At 36.7% G+C, this 22,001-nt stretch overlaps 1 protein-coding gene across 7 annotated transcripts in view; it reads left to right on the forward strand.

Moving 5' to 3' along the window:
• SLC24A2 (solute carrier family 24 member 2) overlaps positions 1 to 22,001 on the forward strand; it is a 209,346-nt gene that overhangs the window by 107,990 nt on the left and 79,355 nt on the right. For 6 of the 7 annotated variants that reach the window (XM_039869301.1, XM_039869352.1, XM_039869427.1 and 3 more), the window contains exons 3-4: positions 18,750 to 18,788; positions 21,426 to 21,534. In XM_039869301.1, the coding sequence (XP_039725235.1) occupies positions 18,750 to 18,788; positions 21,426 to 21,534 (148 nt within the window). The remainder of the gene's footprint in view (positions 1 to 18,749; positions 18,789 to 21,425; positions 21,535 to 22,001) is intronic. The other variant, XM_039869359.1, reaches the window with a different exon arrangement.

Here is a 22,001-nt window from a genome sequence, read left to right on the forward strand (position 1 = left end):
TCCTGTCTAGTCCCCCAGGTTCCACATTTGACCTTCTTCCTATCTACATAGCAGCGAAAGCCATCTTTTTAAAACAAATCTTAACAGCCACTTGTTTGAAAACCTTCGTTGGCTTACTTACCATTTGAACTCGGAATAAAATCCAAACTCCCAAGGCTAGACCTAGGGTGAGGTGAGTGAGACACAAAACTTAAGGGGGCACCCAAAATCTCAGTCGTCAAGAATAATAATATTGTAATGCGATTTAAAAAAAATCAACTGGGCAAACTACAGCCCAGGGGCCAGCCACTTGTTTTGTAAATAAAGTTTTATTAGAACTGGAGCCAGGATTAGGATGATATGAGTGAGAAAGGGTCGTGCAAGTGAAAGGTTGAAGCCTGCCTTTATTTAAAATCTTGATCTTTTGGTTCATCGTGGAATTTTTGTATTAATTTTGATTTTTGAGATATTGGATTTATATCATTTATATTACTGAGTTTATTATCGTCCCCCCACCCCACCCCGCCCCACCTAAATTTTGTGCGTGATGCAAGTGAGACATTAACCTCACTCCCCTCCTTGTCCTGCAAACCTCATATCAAGACCTATACTTTCTAGTAAACATGGATTGTTTTCATGGTCAAAAATGAATATTAGTTTAATTTTTTTAAATGTTTAAGCTCTAAAATAAATGCAAAACATATGAGGATGTTTTTGCCTGACAGTAGAGAGAGAAAGGCACCCAACTTTAAAATCTAAAAAGGTGAAAATTAAACTTCTTATTTTCCAAAGGGCTCTGGTCTTATGCAGTGAGTGCTCAGCAAGGCACGTGGATTAATAATAGCAGGGGCGCCGTTTTTAAATAAAACCGATGATGCTTTCATGGAAAGGTTCCAAGCAGATTAAAGTTGTATAAAACATAATGCTTTTTGGCTGCTTAAATATGTTATGAGAATAATTTTATATTGTGACTTCTTCAACAGAGAGAAAAGGTTTTTATTATTTACCACATTACCAACTGAAAGAACCAGACAGCTTTAATTCCTTTATTCATCTAATAAATTCATGTTACTATACTGAAGCATGAAAGATCTCAGAAATCTATTAACAAACATTTTTTAAGCGTACGTATGGTTTGAGGTTAGATTAATAGAATAAATATTTGTAGGTTTTCCAACTTAATAAAAAATATTTTCTTTCTCTTAGCCTTTCTTCCTTTTTTCTCATCACTGTGCCTTATGTTTTAAAGGCTGGTTTGCTTCCTCTGTGAATAACTGGACAAATGGATGCAGCAGGGCCTAAAAGCTATTGACTCTCATCTTAGTTAAGCTCTTATATTACAGGAGATGTGTCTATCTCAGTTTTCCTATTTGAGATTTGAGAATCCCCTAATGCAAAATGCTGTCATCAGTACAACTGGAAATTGGTTATCCGGATATTGTCAATATGACACACATGTCCAAACAAGATCATTGGTGAGAAAGATGTGGGTGTGGCTTATGCACATAAATATCCCCAAAGTATTTGCCTCACTGCTCAGTTGTAATTTCTGTCATCTGGCTAGATGATGATTGTCATGACAGGGGACAGCTAGCAGGCTGTCCCCAGTCATGGTGTCTGGGTAGACTTCTGAGGAAACATCTAGGTGCCTGTGAGGCTTCTTGAGGCCAAGGCTGTAAACTTGCACACTGTCACTTCTACCATATTCTGTTGGCCAAAACAAGTCATAGGATTAGTCCAATTAGATCAAGGGTAATGTAAATAAACCACCTCTTGACAGGGCGCTACAAAGTCACTGTTGCAAAGGTACATGGATATGAGGAGGAGAATAATTGCAGCCAATTGCAAACAAATTTCCATAATTAATAAAGTTGGGAAACCCACTCAATTACCTATTATATAGTAGCTTTACCTGGTGACTTTTTAACAAGGTTATATGGGGAGGCGATGAAGAGCTGTGGAAGAGAATCTTTTTTAAATTAAAAATTATTGAGGTGCCATTGATCAATAGAGTAAAATAAGTTTCAGTTGTATAGTTCAACAATATGCCATACATATATTGCATTGTGTTCACCAGCCAAAGTTAGATTTCCTTCCGTCACCAAATATTTGACCCCTTTTAGCCCAGTCTACTTCACCCCTCCCATCCTTCCCTCTAGTAACCACTAATTCACTGTTCATGTCCATGAGTCTATTTGTTTGTCATGTTTTTTGTTGCTTTTAGTTTTATATCCCACATACAAGTGAACTCATACGCAGCATTATTCATGGTGGCCAGGACATGGAAGCAAACAAAGTGTCTTTTGATAGATGATTGGATAATGGGAGAGAATCTTTGTATTGGTAAAACAACTTGCAAATCCAATTGTTTTATGAGAAAATGGAGACACTGAAGATTACATTCTCATCTATCTGGGGCGATAATGACTGACTCTTGCAATTCTCTGTGGTTATATGAAGTTGAAATTCTTGGCCAAAGTTTCTGAGGGATTCAGGATTTTTCCAGGGTAGGAATGTCAACCTGGCTATCTGCCATCTCTGAGTTTAGGCATCTAATTCTTTTAGTTATAGATTCTTATAATTCTTTATTGCATATGTTTATTAAGTGCTTGTACAGATTCAGAAATTTTACATATGCCATTATGTTTAATTTGTTAACTAAACAACCATCTGCGATAGCTGTCATCTAGGAACTGAGGCTTAGGGAGCCCTCCAACAACTAGCTGGAGCCTACCAAACTAGTAGTGGGCAGAGCCAGGGCTCTTTAAAACAATCTCCATTCAGTAGTGTCATTACATGGCTTTATCCTCTTTTTTTTTTTAATATTGTTAGAAATAAATGTCAGAATCTCACTTATTGGGAAATAATTATTCCAGAACCAAAACAAGCAAAATAGAGATTGTTTTAGATATCCTAAGATGTTGAAATGCTTATTTGTGGATCCCCAATCAACAGAGGAAACAGGTGAAAAGAAAATATTAGAACCATCTGCCAAATGAATAGCCAGAGGCAATAAATTGAATTTACTAAAACCTGATTTCTTACAAAACTTCTCAAGAATGTATGTATTGGATAAAAGGAGGGGTCTCCTTTGGAGAAAATAACATTTCCTCATTTAACTAAGTGCTCTCTAATGGCCTAAAAGTCTGTGCCCTCCTAGGTTTTAACACACTTCCTGATCCCACCTACTCCATAGCTTCAAGACTGCAAAGAACAAGGCCAGAGTGTTCCAAGCATGAACACCAACTTTATCCAGTATTACATCTGTGGTCTTGGGCTATTTACTTGGCCTCACAGAGGCTCACTTTTTCAAGCAGTAAAATGGGATTAATAATGCTTATGGGGCTATAAATATTAAATGAGATAATGCATTTAAATCAAGTTATTTGAATGCTAAGTACTATTGATTTGTCCCTCACTTGCGTTTTTCAACAGAAGCTAGCACAAAACAAAGCACAGCAAACAAGACCCCACAGTACAGCAGTGCAGCAGTACAGTCATTTATTGTTCTTTTACATTTGTTTGTGCCACATCTATCCTCCCACACTGAAGATTTATAGAAGATGTGATGGGAAATGGCATTCAACAGACAACAAGTTCTAACCCTAGCCCCTGCTCACTGAGTAACTAGCTGTCCTTACCCCATCCAGTTACTTCATCCCTTTGAGCTTCACTTCCTTACAGCTTCAAAACAAAGGTGCTTAAGACAAACACCATATGATCTCACTTATATGTAGACTCTAAAGAACAACAACAGAAAAACAGAAAGAGACTCATAGATACAGAAAACCAACTGATGGTTGTGAGAGAGGAGGAAGACTGGAGAACCGGGTGAAAAGGGCGAAGTGATTAAGAAGTACAAATTTGTAGTTACAAAATAGTCATGGGATGTAAAGTACAGCATAGGGAATATAATCAAAATCATTGTAATAACTATGTATAGTATCAGGTAGGTACTAAACTAATTGGAGGATCATTTCGTAAATTATATAAATGTCTAACCACTATGCTATATGACTGAAACTAATATAAAATAGTATTAAATGTCAAATTAAATGTAATTGAAAAATATAATATAAATTGTTGAAAGAAAAAAGCCACCAATTTCAAATTGTACAGTTGACCCTTGGACAGACCCTTGGGTTTGAAATGTGTGAGTCCATTTAAATGCAGACTTCTTTTCAATAAATGCTGTAAATGTAATAAAAAAAAAAAAAGAAAGAAAGGTGCTAAAAAGATGTTCGTAATTCCGTTAATGCTATGAGACAGCCATGTCAGAACAGTTAGCACAGTGCCTGGCACTTCTTTTACACCCTCATTTTATTCTCTTTGGCATTTACAAGGAAGTGCACACGTTTCCAAAATGTCCTGCAAGGTAAAAAGGAGACTTTCTCCCTTTTTCTCACTTGCTTATTTGGGGTTTTTCCACTTCCCTCTTCTGTGTTTCTTCAAGGTGAGTGCAATCACAGTTGTAAACCACCCAAAAGAGAGGCAACATTTGGAATAAACACAATCAACTGCAATGAGTGCCTGATCTCCGGAGTGGACCTTTGGCGCTCTGCCCAGTCTCTGCCCACTGAATAGAACTAGGCCATCTGCAGTGACATTCAGATCTTTTTCCTAAAGAGATTGAACTAATTGAGAATGTGTCTGTGTGTATAACAGGCTTTGTGCTGCCTTCTGCTCTAGCCGGCCTCTGCCAGAACCCACTTCAGTGGTATCGGGGTTTCAATTGGACAGACTAGATGGTTCTCTTTGGAATTCCTCCTTTCTGTCAGTTAGCAGTTGACAATTTGTGTCCTTTGTAATAATATCTTTCCACTTCCAAATGGTATTTTGAAAGCATCAGATCAGTGATTCTTAACCTTTTTAGGGTCATAGACACTTTTGAGGATGTGATGAAAGCAATGGATACTCTTCTGCCCCTGAAAAATTATAGACATACAAAATTTTACATAGTTTCAGAAATTTCACAAACCCTCCCCGCTACTCCAATCCTGACTGTGGACGCCAAATTTCAGCCTGAAATAGTATTTATATTTAGAAATGTCTGCGTGGTCCGTTTTGTCCACCAATAAGTTGATACCAAACAATAGTCTGGAAGTGAGTACTTGTGTCTAGAGCAACTTTTTGTTTTTTAATGAACCAAATGATTTTGTCGATCTGCTCTCCTAGGTTGATGGGTTAGTTAGGGAAGGGAGTAGGTCTTAGCAAATAAAACAGATACTTTGTTTTACATACATTAACCCATTTCCCGTTTGCTCCGAGGATACTAACCAGCAGTACTTGAGGCTATAGACTTTATGCTGAGATAAGACACCAATTACAGTCCTAAACTCACCCCAAATTTTGCCAGGAAATATCTCATTGTTATTATTACTTTCTCCTCACTTTAGTATATCAATAGTCTTTGGAAACAAATGACATCATTCCATCTAGAGTATTCTGTTTTTAGTAGTAGTATCTCCATTTACAAAATACAGTAATTCTCAATCGCTGAAAATGTCAATTTCTAGAAAATGTAGCATTCCTACAAGTGATGTTAACATTATTCTCCAACAGTTGTTAGCCAAAGATTCATTTGATGAATCCAATTTATGAATACATTTCTGTTACATCAGAATTAGAGAGAAGTTCCATTTAGAGATAACTACAAGAACAGTTTATATATTTGATTTTCATATTGAAAACCAGTCAGATTTGCTTCAGCCTCAAAGATTGTGTTTATTAAGATTAAATTAACCCTGGCAGCGAGCTGCACTTTTGTGTGTGTGTGTGTGTGTCTAAATGGGAAATGGGTTAATAACTGGCCTGGGGACAAAATTATAAACACAAACAAAGTTGACCAAGTCAAAAAAAATGTCATTAGGAGGTATTAACCTGTTAAGGCAGCATGTCACCTGTTACATACATTTGAAATGCACATACACAGTATTATGATTATATTAGAGAATGCTTATATCCTTAAAGGATAACGTGTGAAATCTTTAGGGATGAAGATAGCATAACATCTGCAGTTTACTTAAAAGTGATTCAGAAAAATTATAAATATATACATATATTGATTGATAGAGCAAGTATAGAAAATATTAACAATAATTGAATCTAAGTGGTAAGAGTATGACAATTCATTGTACTACTCTTTGAACTTTTCCTATGTTTAAAATTTTTCATTATAAAATCTTAGAGAATGAATACACACATTATTTTGAGAGAAATATTAGCATAAGCACAATCTTTTACTTTTGGACTGGATCTTCTTCAATCAATTAGCTAATATCATTTGCCCATAGGTTCAAGTGTAGTTTTTATTCTATTAGAACCCTGTCCAAAGGTGTCCAATTTTACTATAATTTAGTAAATAGTAAACTTTCAGTGATGATATTATGCAATATTATATTATTATCTGTGTTACAGTCTTCTCTGGACAGTCAGCTTGTGCAGTGAGACCCGTGACAAAATGAAATGTCTAGAACTATCTTGAGAAGTTTTCAGATGACTAAAGCCATGGCTTCAGAGCCAGCAGTAATTAGAAAGAAAGCTTTTCTCATGTCATTGTCCTCCAATTCTGCAACAGATTTTTAATTCCAACACCAAATATAGTGCTGACTGTTTAGCTAAGAAGATGGTGCTGGCTTCATTTGACAGTAATGAAGTTAGGATTCCCAGAGCATATCTTTTCCATTTCTGTTACTACAAGGCTACATCTGTTTTTAGTAGTACACAATTTCCATTATGCTATTGACAGATAACAGATAAGATATGCCCTAGCAGACCACAGCCACTATCGGGAACTAGAAATTTTATTTTAAGGTCCAAACTTCCAACCAGTTCATTACTACTTCAGCAAAAATAGAACATTATCCTTTCATAATGGTAGGTCTCAATTTCATCTCTATTTTTCTGTTTTACACTTTGTCTTTACACAATTATAAGAATGTATGACTGGAAATTATAGTTTATTTTTTAAATAAATAAAATCACATACGTTTTGTTCAAAGCAAAGCTAATGATTAAAGCTCTAGCTATCCTTAAGTGGTTCTATAAAGATTAGATGGCTTTCATTTTCTTTTTTTTTCATTCTTTTGTCTTTATTGAAATATAATAGACAATTAGTTGCTTGTATTTACATTGTACAATTCAATGAGTTTTTTTTCCACTTATAGTTGGCATACAATAATATACCAGTTTCAGTTTACAACATAGTGATCAGAGATCCACATAACTCACAAAGTGATGACCCCACTAAATCTAGTACCCTTCTTCCCCCTTACATATTTATTACAACATTATTAATCCTCTTCCCCATGCTACAACTCTACATCTCCATTTCTATGCTCTAACTATCCATTTGTACCTCTTAATCTCTTTGCAAAATTTTTTTGCTATCCCTCAATCCTCTTCCCATCTAGTAGCCCTCTAAATGTTCTCTGTATCTATGAGTTTATTTCTGCCTTTGTTGTTGTTGTTGTTGTTGTTGTTGTTGTTGTTGATTTTGTTCTTTGGATTCCACATGTATGTGAAATCATGAGATATTTGTCTTTTTCTACCTGTCCCATTTCATTCAGTGCAATACCTTCTAGGTCCATCAAGACAATATCTTTTTCTATCCCCTTCCTTTTAGTCTGTGTGTGTCTTTTAATCTGAAGTGAATCTCTTGTAGGCAGCATATGTAGGGGTCTTGTTTTCTTATCCATTCAGCCACTCTATCTTTTAGTTGGAGCACTTAATTCTTTTCCATTTGAGGTACTTATTGATAGGAATGTAGTTGTTGCCATTCTTTATTCATGTTTTTGATACATGTTTTTTCTTCTTAAAGAAGTCCCTCCAACATTTCCTGTAATACTGGCTTCGTGGCGACAAATTCCTTTAGCTTATTTTTGTCTGGGAAGCTCTTTATCTGTCCTTTAACTCTAAATGGTAGCTTTGCTGGATTCTTGGTTGTAGATCCTGGGTCTTCATCACGTCGAATATTTTGTGCCAAGTCCTTCTGTACTGCATAGTTTCTTTTGAGAAATCAGCTGCCAGTCTTATGGGTGCTCCTTTGTAGGTAACTATCTGCTTTTGTCTTGCTTCTTTTAAGATTCTCTCTTCGTATTTTAGCTTTGGCATTTTAATTACGATGTGCCTTGGTGTGAGCCTCTTTGGATTCCAGATTTGGGGGACTCTCTGAGCTTCCTGAGATTGTACGTCTATTTCCTTCACCAGATTAGGGAAGTTCTCCATCATTATTTCTTCAAACAGCTGTTCAACATCTTGTTTTCCTTCAGGTGCTCCAATGAGACAGATAGTTTTACCTTTAACAGTGTCCCATAGGCTCCTTAAATTATTATTTTAGTCTTTTTTCTTGCCATTCTGATTGAGTGTCCTTGGCTTTCCCTTCCTCTAGATAGGTCACTGATCCTCTTCTTTATTCACTTTGTTTATTCCTTTGTTTATTCCATTTAATATACTTCTCAACTCAGATAATGTATTCTTCATTTCAGACTGGTTCCCTTTTATAATTTCCATTTCCATTTTTATGTTTATCTCTTTGTTGAAGTTCTCACTGAATTTATCTACACTTCCCATAAGTTCATTGAGCATCTTTATAACCAGTGTTTTGAACTCTGCATCTGTTAGATTACTTAACTCCATTATATCTGGATCTCTCTTCTGTTCTCTCATATGGTTTCTGCTTCTTTGTCTTCCCATTTTGGCTGCCTTTCTGTGTCTGTTTCTATGTGCTAAGCAAAGCTCCTAAGTCTCTGGGTCTTATTAGTGTGGATTTGTGTAGTAGGTGCCCAGTGGCACAGTCCTGAGGTGGGTTCAGCTGCAGGCCAAATTTAGCCCAAGACTAACCCTCTGCCCCTCCAAGGCCACCTGTTAAGATTCAGCAAGCAATCTACAGATGTTGTGCTTATAGTTATCTCAAAAGGCCACATGAGAAACCAAGGCCAACTGCATCCAGTGTGAGTCTAGGTGCTGCTCAGCAAGGAGCTCCTGACTCGCTGAGGATAGACCTGGTTGTGGCTTGGGTGGGGCCCCGAGTTGGGGGAGGCAGGCTATGGCAGCACTCTGTCCCACGCACTCGGAGCGGGGAGGGCTCAACAGAGGAACAATGGATACCACTGGCACTTCTGTGCAGAGTTAGTTTCGCCTCTGCCCTCACTCCAACAACTCAGTAAGCCCCTGGTGCCCCCTGCATGCAGCCGAACTGGCACTGGTGCTCAGAGCAAACAGGTCCGTCACCGTGAATATCCATGGGCATGGCCCCTTTAAGAGGCGTCTGCAGCTACCACTGCCACAGCCTCCGTCCCACTCAGCCACTAGGGACCGGGCAGCCCTGCGTCCTCACCCCATCCCTCCTTCTGCCATTGCAGAGTGATATCTTAGATTTCTCCTTAGTTGTACGGCTTGTTCATCTAGATCCCAAGTGATCTTTCCTTGCTGTTTTTTCCTTGTTTCCGTCACAACTTTGATTTGGTCGCCAGAGGGATGAACAGAGCCTCTATCATCCAGCGTTCATTTTCTAAATAAAGTTTCTTTTGTCCTACATAGAAGGTGAATTCAGAGTGTTTTATGTTTACCTGGAGAATGCAGAGATCAATGCCTTGGACCCATGGCATTAGAAACATGTGGTTTCAAGTTAGATTTCCTACATGTCATTCCCAATGCCTCCAGTTACTACCTGTATGACTTTGGACAAGTCAATTAACCTCACTAAGGCTTCCTCTCCTGTTCTTTAAAATGGGTATAATAGCAATTGGACATCCATAAGCTAAAAAAAAAAAATGGTTCATACCCAAAACTCATATCTTATGCAAAAACTAACTCAAAATGGATCATGGGCTTAAGTATAAAATATAAAACTAAAAACATCTAGGAATAAAAATAGGATAAAATCTTCAGGACCTAGGACTAGGCAAAGAATTCTTAGATGTGCTACCAAAAACCAATCCATCAAAGAAAAAATTGATAAATTAAAAACTTTTGCTCTGTGAAAGACCGTTAAAAGACCATGAAAGGGATGAAAGGACAAATTATAGATGGGGAGAAAATATTTGCATACCACATATCTGGCAAAGGAGTCTTATCTGATTTCACTTATTATTGAATATGCATTTATTGAGCATCTAGAAACACAATGTTAGATACTGTGGAATGATATAAAATGAAAAAAAAAAACAAGCTCTGCGCTCAGAAAGGTGCTCAGTAGTAGGAAAGAGACAAATAATACAAAAAAATGAATTAGGAAGAAAATGGGGGACACAGAGTATGAATGGAATTTGGAAGTAACCAAGCAGTGTTTGAAGTAAATGCCATAATGTCCCATTTTTAAAACCCATCTCCATGACATGAATGATCTTAGTTTATCTCCTAGCCTCTCTTGGGAACAGGAAAGCAAGTCAAAGAATGGGACCAATTCGGGTTATCAATACATTAGATAAATCATTTGATATATACATTTGGTATGTCAGTACATTTGTTATATACTTGATTTTGTGCCCTTCGTTGTTCTCCCCAAAGTTTAATTACATTTTCATTTATTAAATATTTAAATTGAGTTTACATGATATCCATTTGCTTCCTGGAAATTCCAAACCTAAGTCCAGTAAATCTGGTATCTATCTCTATTTTTGTGCATGTATGGAAATTGTGTCAGAGTCCTATAGAAATCAGGTGCTGGTATGGTGCCAATGAAATTTCTAGGATCACATTTTAAAATGTGGTCATAAATCAATATGTTAATGAAGTTACACTATATCTCGGAAACCATGAAATTAAAAAGACACATAAATCAAAATCACAAAGTTACATTATATTCAAATTATAGGCTTTTGTTTTCCTTGAAGTTCAGGTTTCTTTTTTTTTCTTTTCTTCTCATCTTAAATCTGTGAAAGTTAAAGTTTTAAAACATTGGCAAGAAACTTCGTTGCCAATACTGTCAAAAATTAAATTGCATCTTCAATTTTATCAGTTTCAAGATGTACTTTAAATATCTAGTCATCTTTGCTATATGTTGTTTATAATTTTATATACATAGTCATGTTCTTTATATTCTTTATGGCCTTTGCTAGTTTCTCTCCAAACCAGAATGCATTCTAAATCAAGGATTAATAAAGTAATCAGAAAGTATGATTAGAGATCTGATGGTTAGGCCACAGTTAATTTACTTAAGGACCTCCCTAAATATAACACTTAGTTTTAAGTGATCTAACTACTACTTATTCTTTCTGTCTAGTTAATTTTATGATAATAATATATTCTGGAATGTAACTCCATGAAAACAAATTTTTGTCAGTTTTGGTCACATCTGTATTCCTAGAACCTAGAAAATGCCTGGCATATTGTAAGCATCCAATAAATATAGCAAATAAATATTGTTCAGTCACTGAATGAATTTTCTTTATTCAAAACTTGCTATTCAGAGTTTCCTGTTGATGCTTCAGACACTGAATATGATTATTTTATGTTTTGAGTTGTTCTTTCTTTGAAACAAAGAAACACTGGTCCTTCAAATGTCAGAAATAAATTAAAGACTGAGCACATGTGCTTCCAAATAAACTAAATATAGACTAGTATCACAGGGCCACAGCAATAAATGGGACCACCAGAGGATCGCACTTTTCCCACCTACTGCTGAGCTACAAACTCCTGAATACAAGTCAGTTTGATATATGGATAAACTAGCTTGCAGTGTTACGTGAACCTATGCCATTGTGAAGGTCATAAAAAGTGCCTCCATGACTTTCAAGAGACAGAAATAATAATGAAAATTCATGACAGTTGTAGGTGAGTCTTAGTAATAATGCTGGAGGAGACACAGACAAGAAAATAACCTCTATACTTTCGTTATTCTCGGGCACCAACTTTTTGTGCCAAATGAACACAAATAAAATCTGTCATTCTGTTTTCACAACCATCACTTAGCAACAATCTTCTGGCCTCCATTGAAAGTCAGAGCTCATAAATAGTTCTTAATATACATAAACTATTTTTACTGTATTTCCATTCTAGTGTCTCCAGTCTCCTTCACACAATTCACTACAAGGAAAATTCCACTTCTTGTTTCTCCAACACTTAAAGAGGCTCTGGAGCCCAGCTGTCTGAGTTTATATCCCAGCTCTGCCACTTACTGGCTATGAGGACTTGAACAAATTTTCCAACCTTCATCGGCCTTAGAGTCTTCATGTATTAAAGGGGGCAGAAGTGTTTATAATGCCTATTATTGTGAAGATTCAATGGGATCTTATATAGAAGCACTTGTACATATTGGCTTTCAATAAATATTATCCATTATTAAGGGAATCGCTTCCTTTGCAGCAAAGTATTCTGTGATGTGCCCAGCACTAGTATTTTTTTGGACTTTTTTAAAATTCAGATTATCTTAGATACTCTTTACTTTAAAAAAAAAAAGTAAGGCAATCCCGACTTACCATATAAGTGCATTTGGGGTTCTTTACTGGTCAAAAGAAATTGGGTGACTAATGCCAGAACACCACTAATAGATTGTGTTTGATTGGCATATCAAAATGATTCATTAGCAATTGTGAGAATTGCTCAAACAATACAACAAAGTATATTAGCAACATTTGGATTTTTCAGAGAGAGGCAAGAGATGGCAGTGGTAATTGGGTTGTTAATTCCTAAATTAAGTGAATTAACCCAGGTGCTTAGTATCCTGAGTATGGAAACAGCCTGAGGCACTCTCTCCATAAAATGGGGATTAGTGTCTTCTGTGTACCTATTTAATAAGAAAGATTAAAATAGGGGATGTAAGGGGTGGATCTAAACAATTATCATTAATTTAGCCAGTGGAACAAGTTTTTGGAAGAGCTTTGGTTACTGACACAGGATCACACAATCCGCATTCTGCCTGAGTGGCCTCTTCCACGACACCTGGTTGCATTTTAAGTAGCCACATTAGGGCCCATGAAGGTAAATCCTGTCCTCAAGGATCTTGCAACTTCCACTATTCGGGAGGCTGGCTAGGAGAGCTGGGTGTTGTATGCACACAATACAGCTTACCAATTCTGTGAGAAGCATTTAAAAATTCTTTTTTATTTTTTCTCAGCTTCACTGAGATATATAATTGACATATATTACGTTGCAAGTTTAAGGTGTATAATGTGTTGATTTGATACATTTCTATATTGCAAAATGGTTACCACCATAGGGTTAGCTAACACCATCAACATGTTAATAATTACCATTTCTTTTTTGAGTAAGAACATTTAAGATCTACTGTCTTAGTAACTTCTACATAATACAGTATTATTAATTATAATCACCATGCTATCTATCTATTAGATCCCCAGAATTTATTCATCTTATAGCTGGAAGTTTGTACCCTTGACCAACCTCTCCCCATTTTCCCACTCCTACTCCAGGCCCCTTATAAATACCAATCAGTAAAACCTCCTTTTTAAAGATCTGTGCTAATGCTCCAGTTGAGTGCACTGGACAATTATTTGGGATGTAAAAAGAAAATATTAACACTTCTTGTGTTTATTTTTATTTTTCAAAAAAGAAAGAATCCATGTTTACTTAATGGTTAAGTGTAGCACATAAACTAGACGATAGATGATAGATAATAAACATTCACATTACATATATGTTATTTGCTCAGAATGTTTTCGATAATGGTATATGATCAATAAAGTTTAGAAAAAGTGATTATATTCAGTTGTGTAGATTTCAGCTTATCAGTGATAGTCCAGTTCTGCATTTTGAAGTTACCCTAGCCTCCTTGCCTTACTGAGTATTCTCAAACCATATTTCCTAACAATTTGGAGAGGATCACACAGATGCCTTATCTCATCTGTTATGAGTAGCTGCCTTCTCATGAGGTAAGCTTTTTTCCAAGTTTTGAGTGTATCTTATTTCCTTCTTTATCCAAATCATGACTTTCAACAGACGCCCAGCACACCCAGGTATGCACACCGGACATGTTCACAGATCATCCTCGCACAGCCTGGTTTCCTAGATTCAGAGAATGTCCAGTCCAGAATGTCACCCAGCAGATACTGAACTCAAGACTAAGTCTGCGGCCTTTTCTGATCCAGATATTTCTATTTTTCTGCTCACAAGCAACATCCTGCCAAGTGAAATTTGTTGACCAGAAACCTCTAGAATTTCGGAGGAGGTGAGATCCTTTTGGTTTAGGCTTGGGTTCTATCTTCTCCCAATCTAACAACTTCCAGAGCTTCTTGATCAAAACCAAGCCCATTAAGGTATAGGAAATATGAAATGCTGACCTAGCCTTGCCAACCCTATATCCTTCAGACAATGCTGCGCCATGGGACAGGGATATAGTCAGAAACTTCGTCAAGGACACATAATCTGTTGTATATCTCTCCTCTCTCAGCTGCCAACCTATGACATGCCGAGTTAACCATCCTCTAGTGCCCTACACAAATCACCTCTCGCCATCCGAATCAATGGAATTTTCCTACTTCCCAGAGAAACCACCCTGTTCTCCAATCCAGTTCACAACCCTGAACCTCCTTTTGTCATATAATTTGTCATTATTCTCCCTTGTGGTTCCCAATATTAATAGTAATGATAGCAGAGCTAATGTATAGTACTTACTATGTACCAAATATTGATCTAAGCATGTATTAACTTATTTAATCCTCAAAGCAACCTCTGAAGTAGTTATTATTATTATCCCCATTTTAGATGAGAAAACTAAAACAAAGAGAGATTAAATAACTTGTCCAAGGTCACACAACTAGTAAGTGACAAAAATGAGAAAATTAACCTGAGTAGTCTAGGCCTGAATTCCATATTCTTAATAACTATATGACACCACTTCTCATCCTACATTATTTCTACTTGGTACAACTATTTAAAAGACAAAATGTTTCTTAACTATTTCTAAGCAATTTTACTCTCACTCTCTCCATTTTGGGGCATATCTATTCTTCTGAAATTTCTTGCTCTATCTCAAATATTTCATAATCATGGGAATTATTCAAATAAATCATCAAAATGTTTTGCTTCCAAAACGTGACCTTCCGTTACTACACTTTTTACTTAATTTCTACCCTTTCCGTTCATCCTAATGTGTTTCTTTAAAACAGAGCTGTGAAGTAGGTATTCCTGCATCTTGGGATGCCACTCTCAGTACTTCATTAATCTCTGAGATTCTTACTTTTCTAAAAGACAGTGATTGTGAGATAATTACCCAGCAATCGGTGGTAAAATTAATTTGTATTTCTTTCTTTAGGAATTTATTTAATCCACCCCTCCCTTAATAGTTTCAGGAGTATGTTAGGACACAGTAAAGGGAGAGAGGAGATGATTTTGCATCTGAGTATGAGGTGGTAGGATTTCTTCGCTTTTAGATTTCCGATTTGAGAGTTTTGTACCTTTTAGCTAGTTTCCCCATAAGCTTTGAAGCCTATTCATCTTCAACCAGGAGAAAGATGTTGAAAGTTTTTGCTTGTTACAGGTAAATGTATTAAAAGAAAAAGAGACATCATTTTATACTTCCTTGTTAATTTTTAAAAAGGAAATCAGTCATTCAAATTGTCCCTTATCCAACCTTTCTAAATTCTAAGACATTAAAATTAATGTCAATTACATATTGGATTAATATTTGAATTATTAGCATATATGTTTTGGATCACATTTATGACAAAATAATTATACTTTTAAATTTGTTTTGTATAGACTTTATAGTGCTTCTGGGTCCTTGCCACAATGAATTTAGGCACATTCACAGGTCTTGGTGAGACATTTTAGTGGTGGACATTTGTGGTTGCTACTTGACTACTGGAAAAATTGTTTCTCTTTCTATACTTGTTGCCAAGCCACTGGCAAGAAATTCCACTCTTTATTTTATGCACTTGTTTTTTGGCATATGTTCCCAGCGGCCCATCTGATTATGTGATTTGCAGGTGGGCAATTACCAGTCAGAGCAAACCAGGGGTTCTGTGGCCATGGTGCAGTATTTGCCCAGTGTTGTGTGTGAGGTGGAAGTTGGGGACCAGTACATGGGTTAAGGCTCTGCACAAAGTTACCTAGAAATTATACTTAGTAGTCACGGAAATCATTTCTCAACCAGCGGCTTTCAAGGGTCAAAGGAAGAGAGGCGATTTAAGGATTTGTGAATGATTTATAGTGTTAAAAATGCTTTCTAAATGAGCGATATGTTTTATTATTTGGAGGTGGGAGAATGAGGCACTTGCAAAACACCTATCAAGTAGGCAGCAAAATTCCCATATAAAATTGGAATTTCCACCAGAGAGAACAACAGATATTAATGGCAACATCCGAGTTGCTCAATTACTCAATTACTTACAGTAATTAGGGAGCAGGCCTGTTTGAATTAAACAAAGGGCTGAATCAGAGAATATTTTAAGCAAAAGATGTATTTCTTACATCCTTGCCTAGTGGTTGTTCTGCTTTCATAAATGAAGAGCAGAGTCTGTGTTGGCCCACCAGAGCCCCAACTTGAGACCTTGTGGGATGCATTTTATGAATTCTTTTAAATATTCCTCAAGAATTACTGTGTATACTAGGATCTGGCTTAATGGATCTTTTCTACAGCTGGCGTAGCCTTTGAACTGACCCCCAGGAATTGGGCTTTCAAATTAGAACAGCCCAAATATATAGTGTTTTGGTATATTTAAAAATAATGAGATTAAAAAGCAAAATGCATGATGAGAATGCCAAGATTAATCTTTAATGTCAAGTTAGCTTTCTTTTGCAGAAGTTTTCTTCTGTATCATCCAATGGGTTAGAATATAGTTGCCAGATATTCAATGACCCTGAAAATAAATTCACAACACCAAAGCCGCCCCAAAACTCAGATAGTTAGCTAAATAATTCAGTAGTTAGAAACACGGTATGGGCCATACAAATTTAAATTATTTCCTGTCATCTTCACTGGTTAATTCCAATGTAATTAAAGCCCCTTTAAAATTGAATTCCTAACATAATCAGCAGCATATTGCCAGGACTGTGAGGTTGCTTCAAGGTACAATTAGAGTGAGGATAAGTCAAGTGTGCATCAGGAATTATCAGCAGATGTGAGTGAGCCCCTGAAAATGAGCAATTACTACCATCTCTTTTGCAATAGGGCTACATAAAAGGAAAGTGGAGGGGTGTTTTAATGGCCTCGGTTGCCATTTGTGTCTATATCTAAATTTACATGTTCTAGCCTGATGTGTATTCATGTCTGCAAATTACACTCGAAAGAAAACTAACGATGTCAACTTCTGCTGACATTAAACAGTGGGAGATTTTGCAAAGGATTCCAGACTTTTCTCTGCCCTCAGATTTTCCTTTGTAAAATTTATGTACAAGGCATTTCTTTTCATTTATTGTGTCTCATGATCCTCCTTGCTCATGAGAGAAAAAGGAAGTCAATGGGGTAGATATATTTTTTTTTCTCTCAGACCAAAAGACAGGCTTGGATTTTTTTTCTTTCCTCATATACATTCTTTAAATATATATATTTTTAAACCGAAGTCTCAGCTGGTGATATTTTTGTGCTTATAAAGACCACCCTTTTCTTTCCTCAGTTTCATCCTGTTTTTTCATGTTTTGTGGTATCACTGTGGTATCAATCCCAGCTCATAATTATTGTCTCTCATTTAGCCACAAGGTGTAAATTCGCTAACTGAAAAGGCGTGCTCTGAGAGTTAATCTCAATGTATGTCCAAAGGCTGAGCTTGCTGCACTGTATAATTTCCCTGGGGGATTGTTCCGTATAATGTGGGGCCATTTGTTGCACTGTCTGATGTGGAAGAAGAGAAAATGAAAGGACCTGCCAGAGAGAAATGAGATCACACCATGCCTTTTAGAGCAAAAAGAGAAATCAAAGGACAATCTCAGGTCCTCTCCAGTTCCCCAAGCATGTGCCTGGGAACTAGGGAATGAGGGATTTTTCTTATTACTGTTTTTGGAGGAGTCACTGAGAGACAGCACCAAATCAGGGAGTTATGGCACATTTAGTAATGCCTTGGGCTGTGCCCAGAAATTACCACCAGCGCAGAACATTTCTGTATGTGCCTGGGCGTTACAAATTTTTCGAGGGTCTACAGAAATGTTAGGAACCGGAAGAAAAAATATATGTCGACTCAAAACTCCAAAAAGTTATCTGCTAGATTATTAAAATTTTAATTGAATGTCTACAAAATATTTAATATCAACTTCATTAAGTATAAGGTTAGTGTTCTTAAAAATTCCACATGAAAACAAATTATAAATGCGATTTCCTCACTTTCCAAGGTTTCGAGCATGCCAATGACTTACATGTAGCCAATGATTTACGTGTAGCCAATGATTTGAAATGCAAAATTATAACCATCCTTTCCTTTTTTTACACAGAAATGTACATTTTAGGTGGGGGCATCTTAGTGTTTTTTATATGACGTGTATGGTAGGACTAAAAAAGAGCCTAGGTACACTGAGCATTTTAAAACAGCTCTGCACCTGTCTGCTCTTCTCCAAGTGTGTGATTATTCTTGAAGATGTAGGTCAGCAAAGACTATAATGGGGAGAACCAGAAGGCAGGACAAAGGAAAAGCTTCCGGTTTTTTCTTACTGTATGCATCCATATTTGAGGGACTTGGGAATCGGGGATTTTTTTATTATTATTATTATTAACTAGAAATATATGCTCTTGGCCACCTGTCTTGGCATAATCCTTCCAGGAACAGAAAGAACCAAATATATTCCTATACTGATGCTTGTTATGAAATGTAAAACCTGTATGTGATTCGTTGTTTATTTATTTATTTGTCTTTTGTTTTTTGCCTTTTTCTCTTATGCAGTCATCTACAGCCAGGGACAAGGATGAACAGGCTCTACCGGTAGGAAGCAGTAGCCCTGTCTGTACCTGTACCTGTGCCTGTGGAGAATGGGGGGCAGGGGTGGGAGAATGAGGGGCTCATGTGCTCAATAAATCATCCTCTCCCTTGGAATACTTAAATAGTTTAATCTGCTGATGTCCACATATGCTCTGGCCTATAATTAGTGTCACTGAATTCTGACAAATTATCTCTGGAATTAGGTTTCGAAAGTTTGAGTTCTCTCTTTCATTTGGCATGAACTTTTATAGGCGTTGAAAGAGTGAGATATTCCCAAATTGCATTCCAAGGGATGCTGAGCTGCTTTTTTGGGGATAGTGGGGGATCTAATGCTTGATATCTGTTTCCTTAGTGTATCTGCATGCACCTAATTTTTGGTTGGAAATTTCTTTTGGGCCCATCAAAAGAAATGCTGCACGAGACCTATGTATTCAGTGTATATATGATACCCAAAAGAATGCTTTAAGTTCTTCTATAGATATAATCCTTTGCAAATGAAGATTTCCACAGCAGAATTTTTCCTGTTTCTCAAAATAACCATAGTAATAGTGGTTATGACCAATTATTAACAAGAAGCACATTGTTCAGTTCCTATCCAATTAACACATCACATTTTGTATTGTGCAGCATGACAAGGAAATGACCTTCAGAGTTTTTGTGTTCAGCCATCAGTGATTACATTTCAACTCTATTCAAGTCTCTTAACCTTACCCTGAAAATATTTTGAACTTTAACCATCCAAATCAAATAACACAATGCATTAAAAAACATTACAGATTTTTAAGGCAGAAGGGACTAGGAATGAAGATACATATGATGTCATCCTTTGTCCTCTAGTGCTCAAAGCAAAAATTTATGACATTCATTGAGAGTCCATAGGATATGCCAGATCCTGTACTAGTCTTTTCCTTTGAGGAGCTCATGGTCTTCCTCAGCATTGAGACACCAGTAATCCCCTATGATTCTTCTCCAAATCCTGTAGAGCTAGGAACATAATTTCTAATAGAACAGCAATTATCATAAATTCACACTAAGAAGTTCAGATTTTTTTCAAGTACCTCATACTGATATTCTACCCATACTTCAAGCTTACTATAGGTTTCATGTTTGTCTCCAAACATACAGACTATGATTGTTAATAAGTATCCTTTAAAGTAAGGGACCCCTGGGCAGTAGTTCAGAAATACGGCCTAACTTAACCAAGTTAACCTGATTTCTTGAAAACTTAGTGGTCTAATGTGTATCTTAAAAGTCAAAAGGGGTTTTGGTCTAGGAGGTAGAACCTGCCAAATGTATTTGATCATGGAGCGTCTTACAGGACTTTTCTTGGGAAGCCCCTGTGGGTCTGGAGTATGATGGACTATTTTGGAAAAACCTGCATCGTAGGGGGTTGGAAAATAGTGGGAAATAGTATCTTATTTTTTCACTGACCTCAGAAAAATCTCATGTCAAGATTTTGGACCAAAAGTTCAATAAGAAATTAATTTCCTCACATTACATTAGTCTCTCTTAAATTTGCCCATCTACAAGTCTCTGCCTCTGGAGTCTCTTCCCCTGCAACAACCCACACAAAATCAACCAAAGGCAAAGAAAACAGTTCTCGTTCAGGATAAAAATCTGTCACAATCCAGAGGATTGGGCTTTTTTTTTTTTTAGATTGTTTGCTTTTGAAGATAAAAGAAAAAGAGTTTGTTGGTAACCTCGCCTCTAGAGGTTCATTCTTCCTCTTTTACCTGTCAGTTTTATTTATTTGGACAAAGGATCAAAGTAGGAGTTTATGCAAAAGAAGTTCCCCTCTGAAGTTGCACAGTTTCTCTGTAGAATTTTGAACTTTAAAGAGAGTGGGTCTCTCTCTTTAAATCTCACTAACACAAACTGTAGGACTACATGGATTAGACCTGTGGTCAGGGTAGAGATGAGAAACCCCAGGAGATCTGCAAGGCATTCCTTTGAGGGCAAGGAGAAAATATTAACACCTCTATCATTTACTTTCTATGTTATTCTTCATAATTTCTACTTTTGCAAATGTTTTATACTATATGTGTTCACATTTTAGTATGTGGATATAGCTATAGTAGGTGAGAGAGAAAGAGAGAGAGAGAGAGAGAGAGAGAGAGGAATACATATATACACACATACATAAACATTTTACTGATAGGATGAACAATCCAAACATTTTAAAGACCACCATTGGTTTAAATAACAAATTTTGACAGAAGCAAACCTGAGATTCGTTCCTCTCTCCTCCATTTTTTGTCTGTGTGACTTGGACATCTCATTTTACTTCTCTGAGACAAAGTTTCCTCATGTGTCTAAAGGAAATAATAACAGCATCTAGTTCATTGAGTTCATTTGAAGAATAAGATAAACTAATGGAGGTGAAGCATATAGCACATAGACTAGATTTACTAAGCTCTTAAAAAATGATAATGATTAATTCATTTAGTAGGAAAGGATGTGAGGAAGCCACTCCTTTGGGGAATTTGAAATATACTTGGAAAATCTTTGGTTCACATGGTTTAATATTGTGTGATCACGTGACAGAAATGAGTGGCCATCAGACAAAGTAGAGGATCTTATCTATAATGTACTTGCCTTTAGTTTCTGAGAACTAACAGCACCTTTGCTTTCTCTGCTCAGGCTAAGCCACGTCTCCAACGAGGTGGAAGCTCTGCGTCCCTCCACAACAGTCTCATGAGGAACAGCATCTTCCAGCTCATGATACACACTCTTGACCCACTTGCTGAAGGTAAACATCAGGCTTTAGTGTGGGAGCTTGTTTGGGGGGAAAGAGGATGTAGAAAAGTTTCTTTCTCTTCATAAAACATGTTTACACTTCAGTCACACAAGCCTGCCAGTGTCCTCTTTTTTAGCATCTGCTGGAGGAAGCCCTGGCCCTCTGGTGTGCTTTATCTGCAGCAGCTCAGTTCACAATCGGAGATTTTTGTACCAGGAGAAGAATGTCCATATGTCTTTTGATTCTGTCTTTTGATGCCTCCAGCATAAATACAGTTTGTTATGAGACAGAGAAGACAAAAAATGTTTCTCTCCCTTCCAGCTAGAGTGACAGTTCCCTTTCATCATCCTTCCTAAGTTCCAAAATGAAGTTATATGTGAAGATAAATTGTACATCTTTAAAAAAAAAAGAGAGAGAGAACTTCACGACATGGGAGGGCTGAGAGTAGTTTTGAGAACGATGTTCACTGCAGAACATTA

Source organism: Pteropus medius, unplaced genomic scaffold (genome assembly GCF_902729225.1).
Source record: "Pteropus medius unplaced genomic scaffold, Ma_sr-lr_union100, whole genome shotgun sequence".
Classification (NCBI taxonomy): Eukaryota; Metazoa; Chordata; class Mammalia; order Chiroptera; family Pteropodidae; genus Pteropus; species Pteropus medius.